Source organism: Oratosquilla oratoria, chromosome 39 (genome assembly GCF_046742065.1).
Source record: "Oratosquilla oratoria isolate Oo_2021 chromosome 39, ASM4674206v1, whole genome shotgun sequence".
Lineage (NCBI taxonomy): Eukaryota > Metazoa > Arthropoda > Malacostraca > Stomatopoda > Squillidae > Oratosquilla > Oratosquilla oratoria.
Window position 1 is genome coordinate 9,070,994 of NC_134815.1, and position 25,670 is coordinate 9,096,663.

General features: G+C 39.8%; 1 protein-coding gene across 4 annotated transcripts in view; it reads left to right on the plus strand.

Annotated features, from left to right (window-relative positions):
* BBS1 (Bardet-Biedl syndrome 1) overlaps positions 1 to 25,375 on the plus strand; it is a 49,714-nt gene extending 24,339 nt beyond the window's left edge. For 3 of the 4 annotated variants that reach the window (XM_076176523.1, XM_076176525.1, XM_076176526.1), the window contains exons 4-12: positions 4,583 to 4,698; positions 6,171 to 6,344; positions 13,453 to 13,584; positions 13,705 to 13,932; positions 14,258 to 14,495; positions 19,632 to 19,787; positions 21,562 to 21,695; positions 21,796 to 21,930; positions 24,818 to 25,375. In XM_076176523.1, coding sequence (XP_076032638.1) covers positions 4,583 to 4,698; positions 6,171 to 6,344; positions 13,453 to 13,584; positions 13,705 to 13,932; positions 14,258 to 14,495; positions 19,632 to 19,787; positions 21,562 to 21,695; positions 21,796 to 21,930; positions 24,818 to 24,991 — 1,487 coding nt within the window. In that variant the 3' untranslated portion in view covers positions 24,992 to 25,375. The remainder of the gene's footprint in view (positions 1 to 4,582; positions 4,699 to 6,170; positions 6,345 to 13,452; positions 13,585 to 13,704; positions 13,933 to 14,257; positions 14,496 to 19,631; positions 19,788 to 21,561; positions 21,696 to 21,795; positions 21,931 to 24,817) is intronic. The other variant, XM_076176524.1, reaches the window with a different exon arrangement.
* Positions 25,376 to 25,670: the final 295 nt, after the last annotated feature.

Sequence of the window (25,670 nt, forward strand, 5' to 3'; positions counted from 1 at the left end):
CAATCCTATGTTGAGCATTGTAGTAAAAAAATTGATAGACTTATAGCTACAAAATCCCTGAAATTTTTCTGAGAATATTTAAAGTGTAAATTTGAAATATGCGACCAATTAACAGAAATATTTAGTAAGTCAGTAGTAATTAGATTACTGCCTGTTTCTTGGGGGAAGGCAAATGCTATTCCTGTTTTCAAAAAGGGTGATGAATCATCTATGCACAACTATAGGCCATTCAGTTTGATGTTGGTCATAGGTAAAATGCTTGAATCAGTAATAGCTAATAGACTTAGATATCATATCAAGAGATATTATTTGATTTCTAACTCAAAGCATGGGTTTTCCAAGGTAAATTGTGTCACTAATCTTCTATCTTTATACACTAATGTTTTCAAGGTGTCAAATCACAATGATAGTTACGATGTTATTTACCTTGACTTTAGCAAAGCGTTTGACAAGGTGCCCACCAGAGACTAGTAAAGTCAAAGCCCATAGCATAGGAGTAAAGTATTTTAATGGATTAGAGTATGGATTAGTGACAGAAAACAGTGGGTTACCATTAATATTGTAAAATCCAAATCCTTACTCCTCATTATGCATATAAACAACTTGGACATTGGGATTAATAGTGATGTTAGTAAGTTTGTGGACAACACTAAAATAGGACACCTAATTAGGTCAGGAGGATACACTGAGATGCTGCATGAAGATCTTAACAGATTGTTCATGTGGTCAGTGAAATGGTAAATGGACTTCAATATCTAAAAGTTCAACACATTAAACATAGATTTACACAGCCCAGAAAGCATGTATACCTTAGATACTATCTTTTTAGAGAAAACTGTGTGTGAGAGAGACTTGGGAGTGCTTGTGAATTCTGACTTTATATCAAGGAAACAGTACATTAGTGCCAGAAATAGTAACAGAGCATTAGGTTTCATTGCTAGGATGGTTATGAATAAAAATGCAGAGGTAGTTATTGAACTCTATCTGGTGTTAATTAGACCCATCCTTGACCATGCAGCACAGTTTTGGTCTCCCTATAGAATGGATATAAATTTACTAGAATCAGTACAGAGGAGAATGCCCAAAATGATACATAGGCTGAGAAATTTAACTTATGAGGACAGACTTAGGAATCTTGACTTACACTCTCTAGAAAGACAGAGTGTGGGGTGATCTAATAGTGGATCAAAGGCTTTAACAAGGGGGATGCAAACAAGGTGATCATATTAAGACAACAGGATAGGACTCTCATTAATGGATTTAAATTGGACAAATTTAGATTTAAGAAGGAAATAGGTAAGAACTAGTTTACCCATAGAGTGGTCAACAAATGGAATAGACTTACTAACCATGTAGTGAGTGCTGAAAATATATGTTGTTTTAAGAAAAGGTTAGACAATTTTATGGATGGGGATGATAGGTGGTAATAGACATGCAACTGCATAGTGCAGACGTTATGGTCTCTTGCAGTTTCCTTCATCCTTATGTTCCTATTAAATCCTTATCAACCACCCATCCACAACCCTCTCCCATTTGTTCTTGAGCTTGACTTTCTTCCTAAACACTATGTTAGCTACCATCAACTCTCTAAACACATCACCATTAACTCTCCGCTATGATTTTCACCTGACACTAAACTTCCCAACCACTCCATCTCTTTGTTTATACTCTACTCTAACATTGAGATCTCCCAATATCACTACATAGCCATTCATCCCAAAACTTTCTATGCACCAATTTAAATTCATCCAAAATGCCTCCCTTTTCTCTGCACTCTTCTCACTATGGGGCCCATATGTGGTTACAAAGATCCACATGTCCCCAGTTTCACCTTCATCCACATTAACCTTGAAGAAACCTTCCACTCCAGCACACACTTACCTATCACTTCACTTACAAGTATAGCCACCCCTTCCCTCCCTCATCCTCTCCCCATTCCCAACATCCTCCCCATTACACTCCGAAACTCAAACTCGCCCCTCCCTTTCAATTTAGTTTCACTTAATGCCAACATATCTATTTCCCTTCTCACATATTGCCTATCTCTTCCATTTTACTCTCATCTGTACCACACCCATGTTCTATTTGGAAAACTCCTCCCAGACCCTCTTGCCTTGACTTCTCATACGAATATACTCCCAAAGGTTACGGAGAGCAGGATACCTAGTCCCACACTCCATCCCATTTTAGCCACCTTTATGACCTAAGTGGAAAGACTTGGTGGTAGTATTCTTTCCTCTCCCCTACCACGGTGGGGGGAGGCAAAAGTAGAAATATATACTCAGAGTAGTGGTACAGTACAATATGAAGAGAAGGGGGGACAGCATAATGGAGGGACACTCACAGTACAGTAAAGTAGCATTATTTCTCAATGAGTAGATAATTCTTCTATCACAAACAAAATGATGTGTAGCTCTGGTCCATAGGGGTGCCCCATATAGACCCTAAAGTATCAGCTGCATGCTACTGAGCAGATTTTTACCATGTTATAACATGCAGCCAATATCCTAGATGAGACCAAGGGAAGAATTATTATCAGAAGAGGAAATTGCAACTTTAAGTTCTCTGAGCCATGCTGGAAAAGACAACAAAGAAATAGGTACTATCATAGGTGTAGCACAGCATAGAGTGCAAAGGAGGAAAAAAAAAAGGATACAGGAAGCAGCAACCTGCAACTTCAAAAGAAAAGGTCACGATGGCCATGTGTGACTTCTGAGAGAACTGAAATAGGTACTGAAACATCAGATGGACAATGAGCCTCACATCAGTGCAAAAGAATTGAGGAAAAGAACCTGAAGCTCCTTCAGGATGTCTCAATGCAGATGATACAGACAGAACTCTATAACAACCTCGTATTTGAGTATAATGCACCACAAAAGAAGCCCATTTTAACAGCTTTGCAAAAATAAAAATAAAAAGATTACTGTTTTGTCATAAATATTTAGCCTGAGATCCAGAGAAGTGGAAGACAGTTTTGTGGTCCAATGAGGCCACCTTCACAGTGACTGGCAACCAAGGGGGGAGTGTCAGGTTGTGTCCTAGCTTGGATTCTTACCTTCCAAAATACACTGAGGGCAACTGTAAAATGCCTAGATAGTGTGATGGCCTGGGAGGAATTTGGGTACCATAGCACTGGGGATTTAGTAATGTTGCCAAAAAACCCAACAGTGAACAAAGGACATTATCTTGAGCTTCTTGCTGACCACTTAAGAGGACTGTTTAACATCCTGCAAAAGTGAAATATTTATGGAAGATGGTGCTCCAGTTCACATTGCCAAACTGAACCATGAATAGTTTGAGTGGGTGGATATTGACTACATCAAGGACTGGCCCAATAATAGTCCTGATCTAAACCCCATAGAAAAGTCTGGAGCCTAATGAAGCACCAATTATAGGGCTGCAACACATACACAGTACCCAAGCTTATCACCTACCTTCAGGAGATCTGAAGGAATCTGGAACCATTCCTCCTCCAAAACCTGGCTTTATTTATACCCAAACAACTTCAGAGTTGCTTGAAGAGGATGGACCAGCCAACAAAGTATTAATGATAATATAAGTATGATATAGATTTTTTTCTTAATTTTTTTTGTAGCCTTACACTGTCACGAAGCCAAAAACATATGGCACCATCACTTTAGGCACTGACTGTACTTATGTACATATTTAAACATATGTACATGCATATATACACACCTTTAGTCTTGCTGATGCCTGGCAAATCTTTTCAGTTGAGAGGAACTCCATCCATAACAAGGAACTTAAATTATTACATTTTGTTAGATGTGATTGTTAGGAGTAGTCCTCACTCCCATTCCTCACTCCTGTCCTCACATCTTCTCTGGGTGCCCCATGACCTTACTGACCTGCAAGTGGTCCTATGGGACATATTTGCACCCCCCGGCCATGTGACTTGGCCCAGAGCTTCCTTGAGGCCCACAGGTTGGACAAAGCCTTCTTGAGGAAACACTTGCAGTACCAGCATCAGCCAGCAATGACCAACATGCACCTTGGCCAGCCACTTGATGATGAACACTGGATTCATTGAGGAATGCATACCTTCTGTCTTCCTGAGTCACCAGCATCAGAATGTTTTGTCTCTGGCTTCCCATGCATCACACTTGACCTCACATCAATTAGGAGCATGGGTCAATCTGCCCATATGTATAAAGGCTGGATGAACGCTGAGGATTCAGATCACCTTGGAGCATTATACATGAGCCTGGATCACTGCTCCTGCTTTCTCACCTCCCTCACAAGCAGACCAAGCTTGGACACAACTTGAAACTCACAATTGTCACCTCCCTCGTTGTCTCATCCCCTCCCCCTTTTCTCACCCTTAATGCGAGCCCTATTGTGACACTGGTGCCCAACATTCATTGCTAAATAACACCAACTCTCAATCAGAGTTTGCCTCAACCAGCCTAATAGTGATGTTTTCCACCACTTTGGATCCATTTTGCAAAGAATTGATTGAAATTTATAAGATATTGCCCCACTTGTTATAGGTTGTATTCAGTAGTTAGTACTTAGTGTGTACTCAGAATGTATTAATTAAACCTTTTATTGTTTGCTTATGTAGCTGTAGCTGTAGCCTCTGGAAGTTACATATACATCTATAAGAATCTACGACCGTACTTCAAATTCACCCTGCCTACTCTTGAGGTTAACCCAATGGAATTTGATGCTTGGAATCAGGTAAATATTTGGTTGTGAATTATATCAAGGAAATTAGTAGAGGAGCATTCATTGTAATATAAAAAAAATCTGTCGCTTTCAGTTTCACAGCATTCAACTTGGATAGTGTTTTCTATACAGATGTGCATACTCTTGGAGTAGCCTAAAGATTGTATAGCCCAGACTAGGTATTACACTTGTTTCAGACTCCATTCACAGCCACTGCATTTCACACATGTTCAACATTTCACATGCACTTCACATTATCCATGCAACCTCACTGAGTTGGATTAAGCTACCATGGTGTGGTACAAAAGCTGTATCATCCCTAAGGGGCTAGGCCAATGGTCTTGCAGTGGACTCTCAAGGCTGCAGGATTCATGGACATAGCTCCTTTCCTGGAGCTACAGTTAGGTAAATGCAAATACACTGAAACCTACCTTGTTTCCTTAGACACAACACAAACATCTACACATAACTCACAGGTTGACACAGGCCAACCAAACCAGTACTAAAACTATATCTCTGATATAGGTCCAGAAAAAAAAACCTGTCGAGATATTTGTTAATTGCCATCTCCCACTTCTACACATCCAGATTTTTTTGGTGGTGTAGGTACTTCCTTTGCCTCTATGTCATCCAGTTTGTGATGCTGCCTTTTCCAGGTGCATCACACTGGCACCTAATTGTAATATACAGGAAAGGAGCAATGCTCTTTGGGTTCCATCTCCTACTCTCCAAATATGAAGGGTATTAAGAAACAGTTTTCCATACAAATACATGAATCTGGAAGAAATAGTTCTGTCAGACAACATAAATGTTTTTAAAACCAAGTTTGACTGATGGAGGTACATTGGTGCGACACTATAAATGTAATTCTTATCTTTTATATTACAAGTTCATACACTAATACAGTACAGACAACAGTCTAATATTTCTTTCATGAGAGACCTATGGAAGGGCTTGAGAGCTACTGCTGGCTAAAGTGGAGTGGCATATTTTCAGTCAGTGAAAATCAAAGCTGTTACTTTTATTAGTGTACTTTGGCAGAATTAGAGAGAAATTTTATGCTACTTTGGATTGGACTTGTTTTAGAATTGGTATCAAGGTATCAGATGGAATAGATATTTTTATTGGGAGAAGCAAAAGTGGAGGGCCATAATTGCTGGTCCTTACTGAGCTTCTTCAGGTAGAATTTTTTTTTAGAATTAAAGAATGGTTAAGTAACACTGAATGATTTAGTTAATAGTTGGAAGAACTGAAGAATGAAAAATTGGTGTGTACTTGAATGTAAAGATTAAGCATAAACTATGCATAAATGAATGGGTGTACAGCAGTGAAGAAGAATGAAATTCATGAATATATATGTAAATGAAATGTAGATTAGTTAATAAAATATTCTTGTATTGTTATATTGGAGGCATAGAAGTATAGTATTTATAGATTTGTCAATAAAGATATTGTAACTGATGCTTTTCCTGAATCCATAACAGGCTAGAGATGACTTGTTAGATGTGAGTCTGCTCTATGAGATCTTGGATTCCATACGCCAGGAGATAGGAGAGTTTGGCTTGACAACACGCTCCCAGCGATTTCTCATGTGCACTGACCATGCTGCTCAGACAAAGTTCTTGGATATACATAAGGGATTTTTGCTAAAGAGGCAGGTAGGTTGCCCACTTCAATATGTGAAGGTTTTTCATTCCAATATCACAAATGTTTATATATCAGAATATAGATTCTTTGTGGATGAAGGGTATTCCACTCTATATACCAAAAGGAAGTAGCCAGCGTAGGCATGCACCTGCCTCTCCCATTCTACTTCCATCCATCACCCATTTGTTTCCCTTTTATCTTATCTCCTTGTGGATGAAGGGTTATCCCTCTCCTTCACCAATTGCCCTGGTTAGAAGGAAGCAAGACACAACACTATATGGCCAAACTTTCTCGTGGGAAAAGGACCCAACAGTTCTGGATCTCACTTTTGATATCCATATTACCTTCAGCCCACACATCAGAGATCTGACAGTGAAAATTAACAAGAAAATAAACATACTAAAATTAATCATAAACATGGGATTTGGACAGCAAAAGGAAACTCTAATCACAGTTTAAAAACTGTTCTTTAAAACCACAATTGACTATTTTTCCACAGCAGGGTTCACAAAAATTTGGAATATATAGACATCTTACAAAGTATGCAAAATAGAACATTAAGAACACCTACACACAGAAACCAAAATCCCCTGCATAAAACATCACATGGAAATGATAGCTATGCAGTTCTATGCAAGAGCCCTCAATCCTACTCTCCCATTTCATAACATCACACAAGCAACAAAAAACTACACCAACATTATACTACTCCAACATCTAAAGCAACTATTCATCTGTACCACAACACATCTACACAAAAAAACATTCACTCCCAGATCATAAGATAATAACTCTAAGATTGACCACCAAACAGCTTAATCCACCAAGCCCCACCAGACATTAGCCCACAGAAAAATTCCTCACAAGAGAAGCAGTAACCACACTAAAAAGACTGCATTAAGGTCACCATCCAGCACTAAGACAGTGCCAGCACAGAATAGGCCTGGCCACAGAAACAAACTGCCCCAGATGTAATCATCACACAAAACACACCAAACACCTAAGAGTTGAAGATAGTGACATGAAAAGTAGAGAGTTTGTGGTGATTTATGTGCCCCCAAAAATGGAGTCTTGGAGAGAGGTTATTCTAAAATGTTAGAAGATACAAGGCTTTCATTAAATGAGATGCTGAAGGATGGAGGTAATGTGGTACTTATGGGAGATTTTAACTGCAAAGAAATCTGTTGGGAAGAGACGACAATGAAAGGATACGTGGGGAAATGTATTACTTGACATTATTATAGAACATAGAATGACACAATGGGTAAAGGAAAACACTAGATTTAGAAATAAAGAACTATTGAGACTAGATTTATTTTCTTTACATCAGAACCTGAAATTGTGATAAAATTGAATACAAGACACCAATTGGGGAGAGTGACCACATATTACTTTAGTTAGAACTAAAGGAGGAAGTTTATACCGAGAGAAATAAGAAATACAGAAAAGGAAGACTGATGTATAGTAAAATGGACTTTGAGAAACTTAGGAAATTTTTTCGGAAAGCGAGTTTGAAAAAATTCTACAATGATAACAAGTGAAAAAAAATGGATGATTCTGATGGAAATCTATTAAAAGGGAGTGGATAAATATGTCCCAAAACAAAAACAAGAAAAGGCATATATTAAGTGCTGGCTTAACAGAAGGTGCAGTGAAGTGAAAGAAGAAATAAAGCTTGGAAAAAATGGAGAAAAGACAAAAAACCTAGAAAGTGGTAAACATATATAAATCAAAGGAATAAATATGTAAAAATACACAGGGGGGAGAAAAGAAACTATGAAAAAGACAATTGAAAAATGTAGGGATCAACCAAAACTATTCTACAGATATGTGAACAGTAAAAAAAAAAAAAAAAAAAAAAAAAAAAAAAAAAAAAAATTGGAAACTATGCCAAGGGAACATAGAATACACAGATGAGGTCCTGGAGCTGCAACGTCTATGTCGTGGGACCACCCCCCAACCCCAAGAGTTGGGGGCCAATCAGCAGCAACCACCCCTGGCCATCAGCTCTACGCAGATGGCACCGATCCCCAAGGAGGAGCTACGCCTACCTGGGGGAGTACCACAATCCTTTTTTTCCAACACACAATGTTACGTTTTTTCTGCACCGAGGGATGATTTTCCGGCGATCACCCCTCTTCTTCTACTTTTAGCCGGAGATGTAGAGAGCAATCCTGGGCCCACCACAAAATACACATGCCCAACATGCTCTAAACCCATTACTTCGAGCAGACAGACAAAGGGCTCAGTTCAGTGCAATATGTGCAAAAACTGGGCCCACCTCACTTGTACAACACTTGCTGACACAAACCAATACACAAACACTTGGACATGTTCTACCTGCCCTCCAGTAACCCCACTCCCACCTCCCCAACCACAGCCAACACCCTTACCCACTCCCAATTTCCCTTTGCCCTTACCCCCGATTAGTCTTCCCCTTCCTTTGTCCCCGATCTCTCCTTTCCCCCCCTCTGACCCAGATCCTACACCTTCCCCACTACCACCCCAACCTCAACCCCAAACGGCAACATACAACACATACAAAACACACAACATCAACATATTACAACACAACATTGACGGTATTAACACTAAAAAACATGAACTTGAACACTTTCTTAAACAACACAACATACACATTGCGATTTTACAAGAAACAAAACTAAGACACTCACACAAAACACCATCATTTCATAATTACACCACCATCAGACAAGACCGGACTGACGGCAATGGCGGTGGACTCATCACCCTGATCCACCACTCCATCTGTTTTGTGGACACAAGTGCCACAACCAAAATTATCCTCCCTACCACAGATAACACAACAGAAACCCAATCCATTTGTATCCGCACAGGCAACAATTCAACACTGACAATAGTTAACATGTACATTCCCCCCCAATCATCCCCCACAGTTCCAAACACCTTCAGACCTCAACTTAGCCAACTAACCTCAATCCCCAACCTGATCATGGGTGGTGACTTCAACGCCAAGTCGTCTGCCTGGTATGTCGACAACCCTGACACAGACAGAGGGCTTGATATACAGACTCAATTCGACTCATTGACTATCATGAACAACACGCATAATCATACACATATCCCATACCAAGCCCTCTACACTCCCTCCTCTCCTGATATCACCTTTGGTCCCCCTGCCTAACCCCAACAACATCATGGAGAGTGGTCGGAGCCCTTGGCTCTGACCACCTTCCAATCATCATCACCACCAAAACAAGATGCACCCCAGCTGGCCACAGACACACTTACACCAATTACAAGAGAGCTAACTGGGAAGCCTTTACTGAAGAGACAGAACAACATTTTGAAACACTTAACAGTACACCAATCACAAACATAAACAATGCTGTGCACGCTTTTAATACAATCATACAAAACGCAGACAAGAGATACATCCCTAGAGGCAACAGAAAATCACACAACCCCAACTTCACACCAGAAATCCAAGGCCTCATCGGACAACGTGACACACTTAAACACGATACCCCCACACCTATCTCTCAAAACATAGCAGACCAAATACAAACACTAAACACTGTGATTGCCAATAAAATACATGAACAAAAAACACAAAATTGGCAAAACTTTATCAATACACTTGATCACAAAACAAACACCAGCAAATTGTACAAAACACTCAACAGCATCACACTATCCAACACTAACACTACACGCTCTCACGCAGCAATAATCACAACAACAGATAATGTACCCTCAAACAGACAACAAGCAAACGCACTCATACGTCATTTTGCACAGACGAGCCATCTTAAATCTCACCCTGATGACCGACGCACCATTCGACGTAAGAAAGACTTCCCCACAGACTCAGACTATGCACCCTTCATAGACAGTCAGACAAAACTCATAATGCATAATCTCAAGCACTCATCTGCCTGTGGCCCTGATAACATAAGCAACATCCACCTAAAACACATTGGACCACAAGGTATACACGCACTCACAAACATTGCAAACTACAGCTATTCACACAACACTATACCCGACATCTGGAAGCATGGTAAAATAATCACCATTCCAAAACCGAACAAAGACCCAACAATCCCAACATCGCACCGCCCAATCACACTTCTCTGCACCCCCTCTAGTCATTGAACGCCTAATACTTAAACTTGTCACACCATATAATTCCCCTTGCTGACTCACAACACGGTTTTAAGCCACTACACTCCACAAACACTCTTCTGACAAACCTCACACAAAGAATTTTAGATGGCATCAATTCAGATAGGCCCCACCACAGAACACTTCTTATAACATTGGACATTAGTAAAGCTTTTGATGCTATCCCCCGCCACAACCTAACAAATAAAATATATAACACAGACATGCACAATAACACCAAAAGATGGCTGGCCAATTATCTGGCAGGCAGGAATGCTCATGTGTCATATAATGGCCAATCATCGCACATAAGAAACATTAAGAACGGAGTACCACAGGTCTCAGTTCTATCCCCCACATTATTTAATCTATACATGCATGACTTACCCACACCAGACACCTCAGAAATACAAATCTCTTCCTACGCAGACGACATAACAATCACATGCACACATCATAACACAGACAAAGCTGCAGAAATAATCCAGCCTTACCTTGACACACTCAACACATGGTTCATCACAAACAGACTCAAAATAGCTCCAACCAAATCTACAGCAACACTTCTCACCAACTGGACAAAAGAACACAAATACATCCCTCATCTCTACATCAACAACACTGATACCACACACAAACACACCGAAAATTCTTGGTGTAACATACGATACATCCATGTCTTTCAAACAACACCTCACAAACATCAAAAACAAATGCACACCTAGACTTAACGCACTTAAGTCAATCACTGGAACAACATTTGGACAAAACAAAGAAACTAATATAACAATATACAAACAATGCATACGCTCAGTGATGAATTATGCGAGTTCTGCATGGGCTCCTAATCTCAGTGAGACACACCACAACACCCTTCAAATCATACAAAACAAAGCCCTAAAAACAATTACAGGCTGCACAAATACAACACCTACAGACCATTTACACCATGAAACAAAAGTCCTCAAAGTCAAGGACCACCTCGACATGAGAGGCACACAAACACTTGCTGCAGCCACCACAAACACATCACACCCGCTACACTACATAGCAGAACACCCACACACACCAAGAAACATTAAAACTACACCCAAAGACCTTTATTATGCACAGATACTCTCTTCTCTTCCTCCACAACCACCAAATACCAGCCTCCGGAAACATATTCATAATCATATCACTCACCGCTCCATTAACACACTGAAAGACAACACACTGCTGCATGCCAGACCCCCTAATATCCACCCTTCTGAATCCTCTCTCCCACGAAAGGACAGAGTCCACTTGGCCAGACTGCGATGTGGTCACCACCCAGCACTTCTAAGCTACCAGAAGAGGCTGGATGACCGTGTTGTGAACAGCTGCCCAGGATGTAACACTTCACCCCATACCATACAACACATAATGGAAGACTGCATTATACACAATCATGCACGCAAACAACACAACATACACTCTATAAAGGATTTGTGGGAAAACCCAGTTTCGGCTATGGCCTTCCTTGGGGAGACGGGACTGCTCGGACAGACAGTCTAGGGAACGACAACAACAACAACAACATTGAGATGAAGGGAGAGAAATAAGATCCCCCCCATGAAGGAAATAATTGTAACACAGAAAGAAGTAATGGATCAGTTAATGAACCTTGATGTCAGGAAATTGCATGGCCCAGATGGAATCACAAACTGGATACTAAAAGAATGTTAAGAACTAATAGACAATATATATAACATAATAAGTTGCTCACTCAAATAAGGAATACCAGAAGACTGGAAAAATGCTGATATCATACCAATATATAAAAGAGGAAACAAGGAACACCCAACAAATTACAGACTGGTTTCCCTCACAAGCATGGTAGCCAAAATGTGTGAAAAAGTTGTAAAAAGTAGATGGATAAAACACCCGGAGGAGAACAATATGCTAAATCCGAGACAATTCAGATTTAGACAGGGAAGATCATGTACCACAAATTTCATCTGTTTTTACTCAAGACTACTAGATATAATACAGGAAAGGGATGGATGGGCTGATTGTGTTTTCCTAGGTCCTACAAAAAGCTTTTGATAAAGTTACACACAAAAAACCATTAAGAAAACTGGAAACCATAGGAGGGATACAAGGTAAACTACTGAAATGGATGGACTTCTTGCATGGAAGGAAAATGAGAGTAGTGCTCAGAGATATGAGTTCTACTTGGGAAGAAGTGATTAGTGGAGTTCCACAAGGTTCAGTATTGGCTCCAATTATGTTTGCCATATATGTGAATGACAGTCAAGCAAACAATGGGTCTAATACCTCCAACCATACACTCTTCAGTCCTGTCTCTAACATCACCTATCCCCAACCTGGAGAAACACACCAGAGTCCTATGCTTCCAGTCTTTGTCACAAAAGGCCCTATCTAAATACCTCACCTAGCTATCCCCTATAACCAATATCTTACCTGTGGGCAGGGATCTAGAGTCTGCCCTACCCTTCCTCTCTTTCATCTCCTTCATTTCTTCTTTTTGTAGTCCAGTGGGAGCTTGAAAAGAGTTCCTGCATTCAAGTGGGCCTGGTGAGGGCTTTCTACCACCTCCCTATGTTTTCCTGGTCACCATTTTCTACTCAGGTTTCAAACACAGTTTGTAGTCTGTGTTTTAAGTCTTTGAGTGAAGAACTCAGTACACCCCTATAGGGCCCTCAACAGTCTCCTCAAATGCTACAGTTCTACTAAGTAGAGATTGTAGCACTTTGGCACTGATCAGTGAATCACACCAACTTGCCATCTCTGTTTGAAGAAGCTATCCCAGTTTGACCTGACCTGATTGATGCCTTCATGTCATTTACCTCTATAAATGACATGATATGAAAAGCACTGTACAGTGTGATAGGCTACATATAACTTCTGTCAATCACAAGCTGATGAGCTGGTCCTTTTTTCTTTTAACTATGACTCAGAAGTTGTGAGGTTTCTTTTGCATTACAGACTGTGGTGACCTGCATTTCCACTCTGAAAAAGAGTCATGCCGAGGAGGATGCTATCTCATGCCTAGTCTTGGGAACAGAAAGTGCTAATATTTTCATATTAGATCCTGAAGCCTTCACCATTCTCAACAGTGTAAGTATGAAGGATAGAAAAAATAGATTTTTAAGTTTTCACATAAAAACATTAGGGATTTATATAAAAATTTGGCTGGATTTTTTTTATTAGGGAAGTATTGATAGTTCTGGTTTTCAGATGAGTCTCCAAAGTGTTCCAGTTTTCCTATCAGTATCAGGGTTATATGATGTAGAATACCGGGTGGTAGTGGCCTGTCGGAATGGCCACATTTACACGCTGAAGCGGGGCTGCAAAGTTGGTAAACCTACAATTGAGCTCAACTCACAACCTGTGGGGTTACTAAGGAAAGAAAAGAGTATTATTGTTGCAACAATGGACAAAAATCTTCATTGCTACAATAACAGGGTAAGTATATTTTTTATTTCATTGGCAATATCCATTGCTTCTTTCCTTGGAGGTGGTAAAAGAGAAATTTAAGATGGACAGCAGAAAGTAGGGACAGTAGAAGTCAAAAGTGATGAGCATTATTGTCATTGTAGAGATTAGTCTCCAGTCATAAGAAAGTACTGCATGACTGGTCTGTAGAGGTGTCACCAAAGTTCCAAAAATATTGACTGCATAAAACTTATGCAGCCAATGCCCTGTATAGGATGGGAGAACAATCAGGTAGCTGTAAAATGAGACAATCTGTACAGAAAACTTAACTCCAGTAATTGTGTTGTGTTTCCAGGGCAAGCGGCTGTGGACAGTTCCACTGACAGCGTCAGTGACATGCATGGAATCCATGGAAATACGTACTCTAGGCTTGTGTCTTACAGCCCTGGCTATGTCTGATCGTCGTGTTCTCATATACCGTGATAAACACCTTGTTGATACGATACACACAGAAGACAGTGTTTCTGCTATGAAATTTGATAGGTTTGGACGGGAGGACAATACACTCATTCTTGTCATGAAAGGTGCCATCAGTGAGCAAATTTCAATGATCATATACTGTAATGCACACAGGGTGTCCTTGAGTTATGATGGAGTTGAGTTTTTATATCATGTCATAAATTGATTTTCGGTATAGGTTGGAACAAGCTTAAGTAAGCTCCTTCCATGATGATTTCTATCCTTTTCTTCAATGCATTGCCATCAGAAGAGCCCACTTTATGTATGGGAGCCATAATGAAGTACAAAAAATATATATATATAATAAAAGAAAAAACATAAAATAGAAATAACATAAATAAGAGAACATATATTGAGTGGCAGATATAATGGGGATTGTGGAGACAAAATTGAAAGGATCATTACCACCAAATAGTATAGGCCAAGGATTATATAATTGTTGTTTCAGAAATAGAGAAACAAACCAGGGTAGAGGAGTCATGTTGCTAACCAAGAAAGGCCTAAATGCGACAAAAGTCATAGAAGGAGAGAACAATGTGGAGTTGATTATGATAAGAGTTGAGGATAGAGATATGAAAAATAGAAAGTATGCAGTGATTTATGTCCTGCCTAAAACTCACGCATGGAATGAAAGCGAAAACTCCAAAATGCTGGAAGACACAAGAAAAACACTAAATGAAATACTAAAGAAAGAAGGAAATCTGGTAATTATGGGTGATTTTAACTCGAAAGAAATATGTTGGGAAAAAATGACTGTAAAAGGTGGAGAAGATCACTGGGGAAACATATTATTGGAAATTACCATGGATTACACATTGACGCAATGGGTCAAGGAAAATACCAGATATAGAAATAACAATGAACCCTCCAGGTTGGATTTGACATTCACATCAGAACCCGAAATTGTGGATAAAATTGAATACAAGACACCAATTGGAAAAAGTGATCACATACTACTAGAACTAGAATTAAATGAAAAAACAAATATAGAAATTAACGAAAAACACAGAAAAGAAAGACTAATGTATAACAAAACAGATTTTGGGAAACTTAGAAAATTCTTTCAAGAAGCAAATTGAGAAAAATTTAATAAAGAAGAAACAAAGGTGGAAGAGTAATGGACAATTTGGAAGGAAATCTATAATGAAGGAGTGGATAAGTATGTACCTACAAAAAAACAGGAAAGGGTATATATAAAATCCTGGTATAATAAAAAGGAGGTACAGTGATGGTGGACTGGCTGGTGAGGTTATTTGATGTTTGCTGGAGAGAGGGTAGAGTACCGGAGGACTGGAGGAATGCCTGTATAGTTCCACTTTACAAGGGAAAAGGGGACAAGTGTGAGTGTAGTAGTTTCAGAGGGATTAGCTTGTTAAGTGTAGTTGGGAAGGCTTATGGGAGGATCTTGATTGAGAGGATTAGGAGAGGAACAGAGGGAGTAATTGGCGAGGAACAGTGTGGATTTAGGACAGGTAGAGGTTGTGTAGATCAGATTTTTGTGGTAAGACAGATATGTGAGAAAGCTATAGGAAAAGGTAAGGATGTTTTTTGGGCTTTTATGGATTTGGAAAAGGCTTATGACAGGGTAGACAGGAAGGCACTGTGGGAGGTTTTGCAGATATATGGGATAGGAGGAAAGCTTCTAGGAGCTGTCAAGAGTTTTTATGAGAGTAGTAGAGCATGTGTCAGGATTAGAAATGGAGAGAGTGAGTGGTTCGAGGTAAAGGTGGGACTTTGTCAGGGATGTGTTATGTTGCCCTGGCTGTTCAACTTATACATGGATGGGGTGGTGCAAGAGGTAAATGCAAGGGTGGTGGGTCAGGGATTGGAGATGGTTAAAGAAAATGGAGAAAAGTGGGAGGTGAGCCAGCTGTTGTTTACGGACGACACTGCGCTTGTGGCAGGATCAGAAGAGGGATTGAGGACGTTGGTGACAGAGTTTGGGAGAGTGTGTGAAAGAAGAAAGCTGAAGATAAATGTGGGTAAAAGTAAGGTGATGAGATGTACAAGGGGTGAAAGTGGCAGCAGACTGGAAGTGAGCATTAAGGGAGAGCGACTGGAGGAAGTGGATAGTTTTAGATACTTGGGTGCAAATGTGGCGGGAAAAGGTGGAGTGGGGGTTGAGGTAGAATGTGGATTAAAAAGTGTAATGAGGAATAGACATTTGAGAATGGAGGCTAAGAGGAGATTGTATGAAGGAGTGATTGTGCCAACAGCACTGTATGGGGCAGAAACATGGAACATAAGAGAGGAAGAGAGGAGTTTGAATGTATTTGAGATGAGGTGTCTGAGAAGTATGATGGAGGTTACTAGGGTGGATAGAGTGAGAAATGAGGAGGTGAAGAGGAGAACAGGGGTGGAAAGGGAGTTGGTAGATAGGGTGGATGAAAGAGTATTGGGATGGTTTGGACACATGGAAAGAATGAGTGAAGAAAGACTAGTGAAAGAGGTATGGAAGGCAGATGTGGAGGGAGTGAACATGAGGGGTCGACCTAGGATGACATGGATGGATGGGGTGAAAGGGGCTTTGGGGAAGAGGGGGATGTCTGTTGAGGAAGGACAGGAAAGGACAGAAGACAGGGGTGAATGGAGAATGGTTGTATATGGATGATGTGATGCATGAGGTGGAATGGGGGGTGAGGTAGTATGTGTGAGAAAAATTTGACACAGCCCGAAGGGATTTCTCCCCGTCTTCTCCTTTTCTGCATGAGGGGACACAGAGGGGGGGGGGGTGCCAATTTAATGAAGCAGCCTTGCTGTGGATATGCTGTGTCTTGTGACACTGCTTCTGACCCAGGGCAGTGGACAAGGTGCAGGGATGACCTGTCATCCAGGAGGTGCCAAGATAAGAGGGAGGGTAGAGGGTGGAGGGGAGTGGAGTGTATTTAGGGATGGAATGGGTGGGAATGGTTTTTATACCTTTTCCTTTTTGGCTACCTCCCTTGTAAGGGGGAAAAGGCCTTTGGTATATGTATGTATAATAAAAAGTGCAGTGAGGCAAAAGACAGAAGAGATAAAGCCTGGAAAAGATGGAAAAAGGAAAAAAATCTGAGAAATTAAAAATATACACCAAACTAAGAAATGAATATATAAAAATATGTAGAGAAGAAAAAAGAAATTATGAAAAAGATATAATAGACAAATGTAAAGATCAACCCAAATTATTTTATAGACATGTAAATGGCAAACTAAAAAATAAACAGGAAATACTTAAATTATGTCAAGGTAACAGAGAATACACAGAAGATATAGAAATGGCAGATATTATGAACAATCATTTCAAATCTATATTCACCAAAGAGGAAGAAAATCTACAAAACTGTGACCAAAGAATTGAAGTAAGATTTCCTCCAATGAAGAAATTGAATATTACTGAGAATGAAATAAGGAATCAAATATTGAAGCTTGACATTAACAAGTGACATGGTCTGGAGAGAGTTGCAAACTGGATACTAAAGGAATGTATAGAAGAACTAACAGGAAAAATATACAAAATAATTGAATGCTCACTCAAAGAAGGAAAACTACCACGAGACTGGAAAAATGCCAATATAGTGCCAATATGTAAGGGGGGAAGTAAGGAAGACCCAACAAATTATAGACTGGTGTCCCTAATGAGTACAATAGTTAAAATTTGTGAGAGAATCATCAAAGATAGATGGACAAAATATCTGGAGGAGAATAATATATTGAACCAGAGGCAACTTGAATTCAGACAGGGAAGCTCATGTACCACTAATTTGATTTGTTTCTATTCAAGATTGATAGATAAATTGCAAGAAACTGATGACTGGGCAGACTGTGCCTTCCTGGACCTACAAAAGGCATTTGATAAGGTATCACACAGAAAATTGCTATATAAACTGGAAACAATAGGAGGCATACATGGAAAACTATTGAATTGGATGGAGGACTTCCTACATGGAAGAAAAATGAGACAAATATTCAAAATGGGAAGAAATGAGTAGTGGCATCCCACAGGGATCAGTACTAGCTCCAATAATGTTTGCTATATTTTAAAATTACATGGATGAAGGTATTGAAAGTTACATGAACTGCTTTGCAGATGACACAAAGTTATTAAAGAGAATAAACTCTGAAATAGACTGTGACTCATTACAGAGTGATCTGAACAAAGTCTTAGAGTGGAACAAGAGATGGGAGGTAGAATTCAACATCAAGAAGTGCAGTATAATTGAATTTGGGAAAAGCAATAATAGAATATCAGGACAGTATAAAATTGACAGAAAATAAATAAAGAAAGTAAATTCTGAAAGGGACCTAGGAGTAATCATCACCAAAGACATGTCGCCAGATAAACATAAATAAAATAGTCGGAGAAACATACAGTTTGTTGAGATCAATAAAGGTGGTCTTTAAATACATGGATAAGGAAATGATTAAGAAAATATTACAAACACTGATAAGGCCAAAACTGGAATATGCAGCGATGATATGGTCACCCATTACAAAAAAGAATATAATAAAATTAGAAATAATACAAAGAGCAATGACAAAGATGGCCCCAACACTTTCAAACCTGACATATGAACAAAGACTGGGCGAACTGGAATTGCCGACCCTGGAACAAAGAAGAGGATGAGGGGACCAACTAACCATCTACAGAATTATGAAAGGAAAAGAATGCCTTGATAGAGAGGACTTATTAAAGTGGGACAGAGGAAAAACAAGAGGACATGCAATGAAACTCAAAAAGGATAACTACGAAAGAAACCTGAAAAAGAACAGCTTCCCACACAGAGTGATAGATATATGGAATAAATTGGATGAAAAAATAGTGTGTGCAAACACAATACAAGAATTTAAGAACAAAGTTGATCTTGCGAGGTACAAAAACGGGTCACCACAAGCATAGCTCCCCTTCCTGTATAATACAACTAGGTAAATACACAAAATGACACACAATGCCTGGTTTATTATTGTATGAAATATATTCCTCTGCTGGTGCCTACTGACTAGTTCTTTGTATTAAAAAGAAAAAGGTAAGAAATCAGTAAGAAGAAATGTACAGGGACAAGGAGCACTTGCATCATAACCATGAAATGGTATAATTCAAGACCATTGTAAACCAAGGACCCCCTGTATATGTGATTTACATAATTTACATTTACAAACAAAACCTTAATGATTTATTATTTTGAAATATATATATGTTCTTATATTTATCTCTCTCTCTCCCCATCCCACAGGTGGAGGGCTTTTGGTGAAAATCCTCAAGCGAACAGCAAGATTTGAGATAGAGGAACCCCAAGGACCATCTCAAGTACAGGCTCTCAAACTCAATATTCCCAAGAAAACCAAACTATTTGTTGACCAGACCATGAGGGAGCGTGAAAACTCTATACGTAAGTAATAGGGACATAGTAAGCAAACCTTTTGTTACTAGTTGAAGACACTGACAGAAATAGTTGGTGACAAAGTTTCAAAGATTATGTGAAAGAAGTGTCATGTTCCATGATGCCTTAATGACACAAAGGGGACGTGAATAATGGCACCACAAGCTACATTCTAGCAAGAGCCATATTGCTGGTCATCCTAAATGGGATGACCATTGATATTGGGTTCAACCAATTAATGGGCCATCTTAAATTAGAAAATAAGATTTTATATAAATTGTTTGTACTTTAAAAATGCCCTAGTTGCAGAAGGCCTTCTCCCTTCAGAGGTCAGGGGGCATGTAACAAAATGACTACAAAGTAGTATCCTTGCATATGTATTTATGTTCTCCCATTAGTATAAATCAGTAATGATTGACAATTTGTAAGTATTTTTTTACACACAAATAAAGAAGTAGAAGGATTGTGAGAAGCCAGGCAAATAGGGATAGAATAGGTTTATGGAGGCACACATTAGTGCCTGTCCTTGGCACCGGTGTTGTGCAGTCATGGTATAAATTTAAGGAGACATGAGCATTGGCTCTCCCTGACTCCCTTGCTAGCACTGTTCATACCCAACTACAGTGTAAGTCGAAATCTTATATTTTTATAGTATGTAAATTAAATAAGTTTTGCACATCACCTCTTTTTTTTTTTTTTTTGTCCAAGTGAAGAATGGAAACCCATTAAAAGGCAAAATAATCACACTGGCCAGGAGATTGAAACACCTGTTCAAATCACGGCCAAGATTTGGTACATCAACTCAAATACAAAGGCAATCCATGACAAGAATTATGAGTGAATGTGGTCAAAAGTATGATGATAATATATGCAAGGAATAATGATATTGGATGTGAGCATTAAAAGTAAGAGGTTTGAGGAAGTGGAGATTTTGTTCGGGGGTCACATGTGTCAGTGAATGATGTGGATGTGGAGGTGAATTATAGAGTAAAAGAAGCAAGTGAATGCTTTGGTGGAATGAAAAGTGTTATGAGGAATATGTATTTGGAGATGAGTGGAAAAAAAAATGTTCTACAAAAAATTCTTGTACCCATGGCACTGTATGGAGCAGAAACTTGGAATTTCAGGGATGCAAAGAGAATGGGTCAGAATTTTTTTTTTTTTCTTTAGATGAATGTTGTAGAAAAATTATAAGTGTTACAAGAATGGATAGGATGAGTAATGTGGAATTGAGGAGAATGGGGATGAGAAGTGAGCTGTCAGATTGGGTGGATCAGAGAAAGCTTTGATTTGGGTATGTGAAAAGAATGAACGAGGAAAGACTTGCATAGTGTGGAAGGCAGAAGTAGATGGAATAAACTTGAGAGAAAGACCTGAGTAATAGGTTAAGTGGCAGTAACCACCATATACCTTGGGTAAGGGGTTGCCATATGATAAAAGATAAGGAAAACCAGCTCTGGCTGTCAGGCTCTGTTGCAGAAGAGCTGTGCCTTGCTTCATTCCCTGTGACCCAAGCATTATGATGGAGTACAGGAATGATCCTTTATCCCAGAGGAACCAAGATGGGAGAGATGATTAAATGTGTTTTAATTTTATATGATGGTGGCGGGTGCTGTATCTCAGTCATCCTCCTTCACACACAAAAAAAAATTCAAATGCCCCTCCCATCTAAGTGCTATGTACCTTGAGTTTGTACTTATACTTAAGGAGATGTATTCTACTTATACTATGATGTGAAATATGAAAATATTTTACTTTTAATTACTTTTTTTATTCCTTCCAGTAATGCATCGAGTATTCCAGCATGACTTGTATCGACTTCGTTTGGATACAGCCCGTGCCTATGTGCAGGCTTTAGAGACCTCTTCCAATCCTGTGTCATTGTCACAGCTTGAACCTCTCAAATTATCTGCCCAGGTAGGAATTATCTTTTCTGTTTGCAGTTAAATTTATTCTAATTCATGACAAGTTCCATGTGTGTAATTCCATAAGAGTTACATTTGACGTTTGTGTACAGATTTTAGGTTTGGGTCCGAACTTCAAGCTTCGAGTTGAGCTGCAAAACACCTCAACCTCCACACCTTCCCTCAATCTTGCAGTTGTCCTTCACTGTGATGATCGAGTATATAATGTACAGCATTCTTACATACAGGTAAGTAGGGAGGCTTGTTTGTTGAAACACAAAGGCAAAGGCAAAAGCCGACAAGACTGTGAGAATCAACACCGTGTGAGATCGAAACCTTTATTGGTACGACGTTTCGCTTGTTACAGCTTTTTCAAGTACAGGTAGTCCTCACTTTACGCGCTAGATGCGTTCCAAAAGGCAGCGCGTAATGTAAATTTCGCGTAATGTGAGGAATTAAACTCACTACTTTGCTGTTACAAGTGTTTCCAATACCATAATCCTTCCTGCAGCTGAGCCACGAGCTAAGCATATAACCTCTGACCTGCCTTGTTGTTGTTGATTTACCACCACATATGGGATCACGGGTTAATTGGCCTTTACGCCTTGATAAGTAGCGTCCCTCTGCTGATCTGCACGCTGTTGTTGTTGTTGTAGCGGCAGGATGAATAAATTTCTTTCAAGTTTTTTTCTACATTCATTTTTATTTTACTTTTATGAAAATAAAATTACCCTTGGACAATGAAAAAAATCATGGGTCAGGAAACCATCCCGCAAGCTGAGATGTTGCTCTCACACGTTTCCATACTGACAACAACACAACACTCACCGCTCGCTGTGTACTATTGTAGATTCCTAACTAGGCTTCACCCCCTGACGTGTCACTGCGCGCTATATCGGACTCGGTGTGTGTGTGTGATGTTTGTGGTGAGGCAGGGGCGGCAGGGTCATCGGGAGCGTCCATCTCCGATTCGGTGCCTGTCTCCGATTCGCTGGTTAGCTGACTTGGTGTGCGTTGTCGGAAGAAGTTTGTGATCGGCTGTTGTTTTGTCTTTTGTTGTTTTTCTTTTAACATAGCATTATAGCAAGCCATGTTCTCCATCACACGTCGTATGATGGTGCTGCTCCTCTCGACATTAGGATCATTCTCCTCTATGACCCTCATTGCATGCATCAACGAGTCCATACACTCAGACAAGTTGGCAGCTGTGAGGGCTCGCTGTGGTCCTGGTGATGCTGCTGCTGCTGCTGCTTCCTCTTTCTCCTCCATCATTTTCACTCTCTCTTTGGCCTTGTCGTAACCCTGGCCAAAAAAAAAAGAAAAGTAAGATTTTATACGGTCTAAAAAATTCATTCGCACAATCTTTTGCATAGAAAATGGTAACATGGAATAAGGTTAGTTTTACAACTCTTACCTTGAGGGCTCGAGGATTCTCTGAGTGATACACAAGTGCTGGCTTGAGTTTGTAGTCGCCCTCTGCATTGGCCCCCAACAGCAGCGTTAAGCGGTCCTTAGATGCCTTGAATCCGGGGGCAGAAGCTTCCTCTTTGGAGATGTAGGTGCGGTTGGGTAGTTTCTTCCAATAGAGGCCGGTTTCGTCGATGTTGAACACTTGCTTTGATGAATAATTCCCGTCTTCTATAATTTTCTTGAGCTCTTCTGGGAATTCGGCTGCAGCTCGAGCATCAGCTGAAGAAGCTTCCCCAACCAACTTCAAATTATGAAAACTGTGCCTTTTTTGAAATTTATTAAACCACCCGTTGCTGGCAGAAAAAGGCTTCTTGTCCCCTTCAATGCTGTCATAAATAGACAGCGCCTTCACCTTAATCAGCGCCAAGCTAACCGGCACACGAGTCTTATTTTGATGCTCAATCCAAGTTGCAAACATCTTCTCCATCCTTTCTATCTCCATAGGGCGAGAATATGATGACTTGTTAGCTTGTAGAGGCGTTCCTGATTTGGCAGCTTCACGAATCTTGGTGGAGTTTTGTTTTATGGTCCTCACCGTAGACTCGCTGAGGCCCATTGCCGCCACAATCACATTGTTTCTCTGCCCTTTATCTAACCTGTCCAGAACTTCCAGCTTTTGCTCCAATGTCAATGTCTTCCTTGCTTTCTTCTGCCTACCATCACAGGCTGGAAATGTCGCTGGGCGCTTGGGAGCCATGGTAAACAAGAACACTGATGATTTGATGAACACAGAGATGCTGACACAACGAAGCGTTGGTAAACAATGAGCTTGGTGGCGAGAGGGATGCGGAGGCTGGAATCAGCTAGCGTCACCTAGCGGCTGCCTTACGGAACTAAATCGCAGCCCGCGTATTTTAACTTTCCGGATTTCGCGTTACTCTGAGGAATTTGTGTAATGTGAGGAATACCCCCTAGTTTTGGACACCGCTTTAATGTGAACCCGCGTAAAACGAGGATTACCTGTACTTGAAAAAGCTGTAACAAGCAAAACGTCGTACCAATAAAGGTTTCGATCTCACATGGTGTTGATTCTCAAAGGCTTGTTTGTCACAATTAACTGCCTCCATATAGAAATGTTTTATTTTGCTGTCAGGGTGTTTGCCATGGTGACTTCCAAGTTTGACTGTGAAATGAAGTCTGGTTTGATATATTTCTCCACTGGTTTATGAATGGAAAGAAAATATTTTAGTGTGGTCCACTTCTTTATGTTTATTAGAAATGGATTTCTCACTAGTTTCCACATGAGGGGGATAGAGAGGGAGGGGTTGCTGATTTAGTGAAGTTGCCTTGCTGTGGATGTACTGTGTCGTGCTGCATTGCTTCTGACCCAGGGCATTAGGTGGGAGACAGGGATGACCCTTATACCACGAGGAACTAAAATGAGGAGGAAAGTGTGGTGGATGAGAGTGGAATAGTTGGGAGTGGGTGTATGTCTTTTGACTTGGCTACCTCCCATATATAATAGGAAAAAACTAAAGGTAGATAAAGAATTGTATATGCTCATTACTTAGTCCATCATGTGGCATTCTTCTCACCAAATGAAAATAGTATAAGGGGATTGGACCAGTTAATCCCACTCTTGCTGTAACTTGCCTTGTCTTTCATCATAACATCATATAATATGTCACAATTCATGAACTGACCTACATTTGTTCTTTTCCACAGATTCCAATGCTGGTTCCAGGTGTCATTCATGTGGTTGAGACTTTAGTCAACTGTGTGTCAGAGCTGGGAATTGCTGACATTGTGCGTGTGTTTGTAGTGAAAGGAAAGGCCTTGCGACCCCTTCTTACAGCTGTGATCAACATGCCTGTCTCAGAGGTGCTCATTGCATCATAGTCCTGGAGGAAATTAGCTCCCATGACTATTTTGATTTCTCATAGTCACTAAGTCTAGTCATATATTAATTTATCTATTATAGAAGATATAAGAATGTCTTACACAAAGAATCTTGTTTTGAATATAACTCACCATTAACCATATGTTATTTCATAAAGCCTAAATGCATGGCCACAAAATATGCTTGAAATTTATATTTGATATTCATCACACACCACTAAAGAGAAGTTATATTTTTAGGAATAAGTAAAGATCAGGGATGGGTATACAGTAAATGTTCCATAATTTGGCATAATAGGGGTGCAGTCTGTGCCAATTTACAAAACTTTCCAACTTGAGTCCTCTTGTAATTGTATTTCTAGTCAAAGTAAAAGGTTTTAATCCATTTACTTTGTTTTACTGCTGCAGAAAATACCTTCTTGTGTAAGACTTTAAGTGTCACTTTTTTATTCAAGTACACTTGAAACGCCTGAACACAGATTTATTTTACACTAGTTTGAGTGTCATTACTTGCAGCAAAAGCTGAGGGGATGGTGGTTTGAACTCTGCCACTGGCAAAGTTGAATCAAGGGCATGGTTCATTAAATTCCACACTACAAAGTCCTAGCCTCCCAAAAGAGGGGACTTTGACATTAAACCATATATCTTATTTATATATATATATATATATATATATATA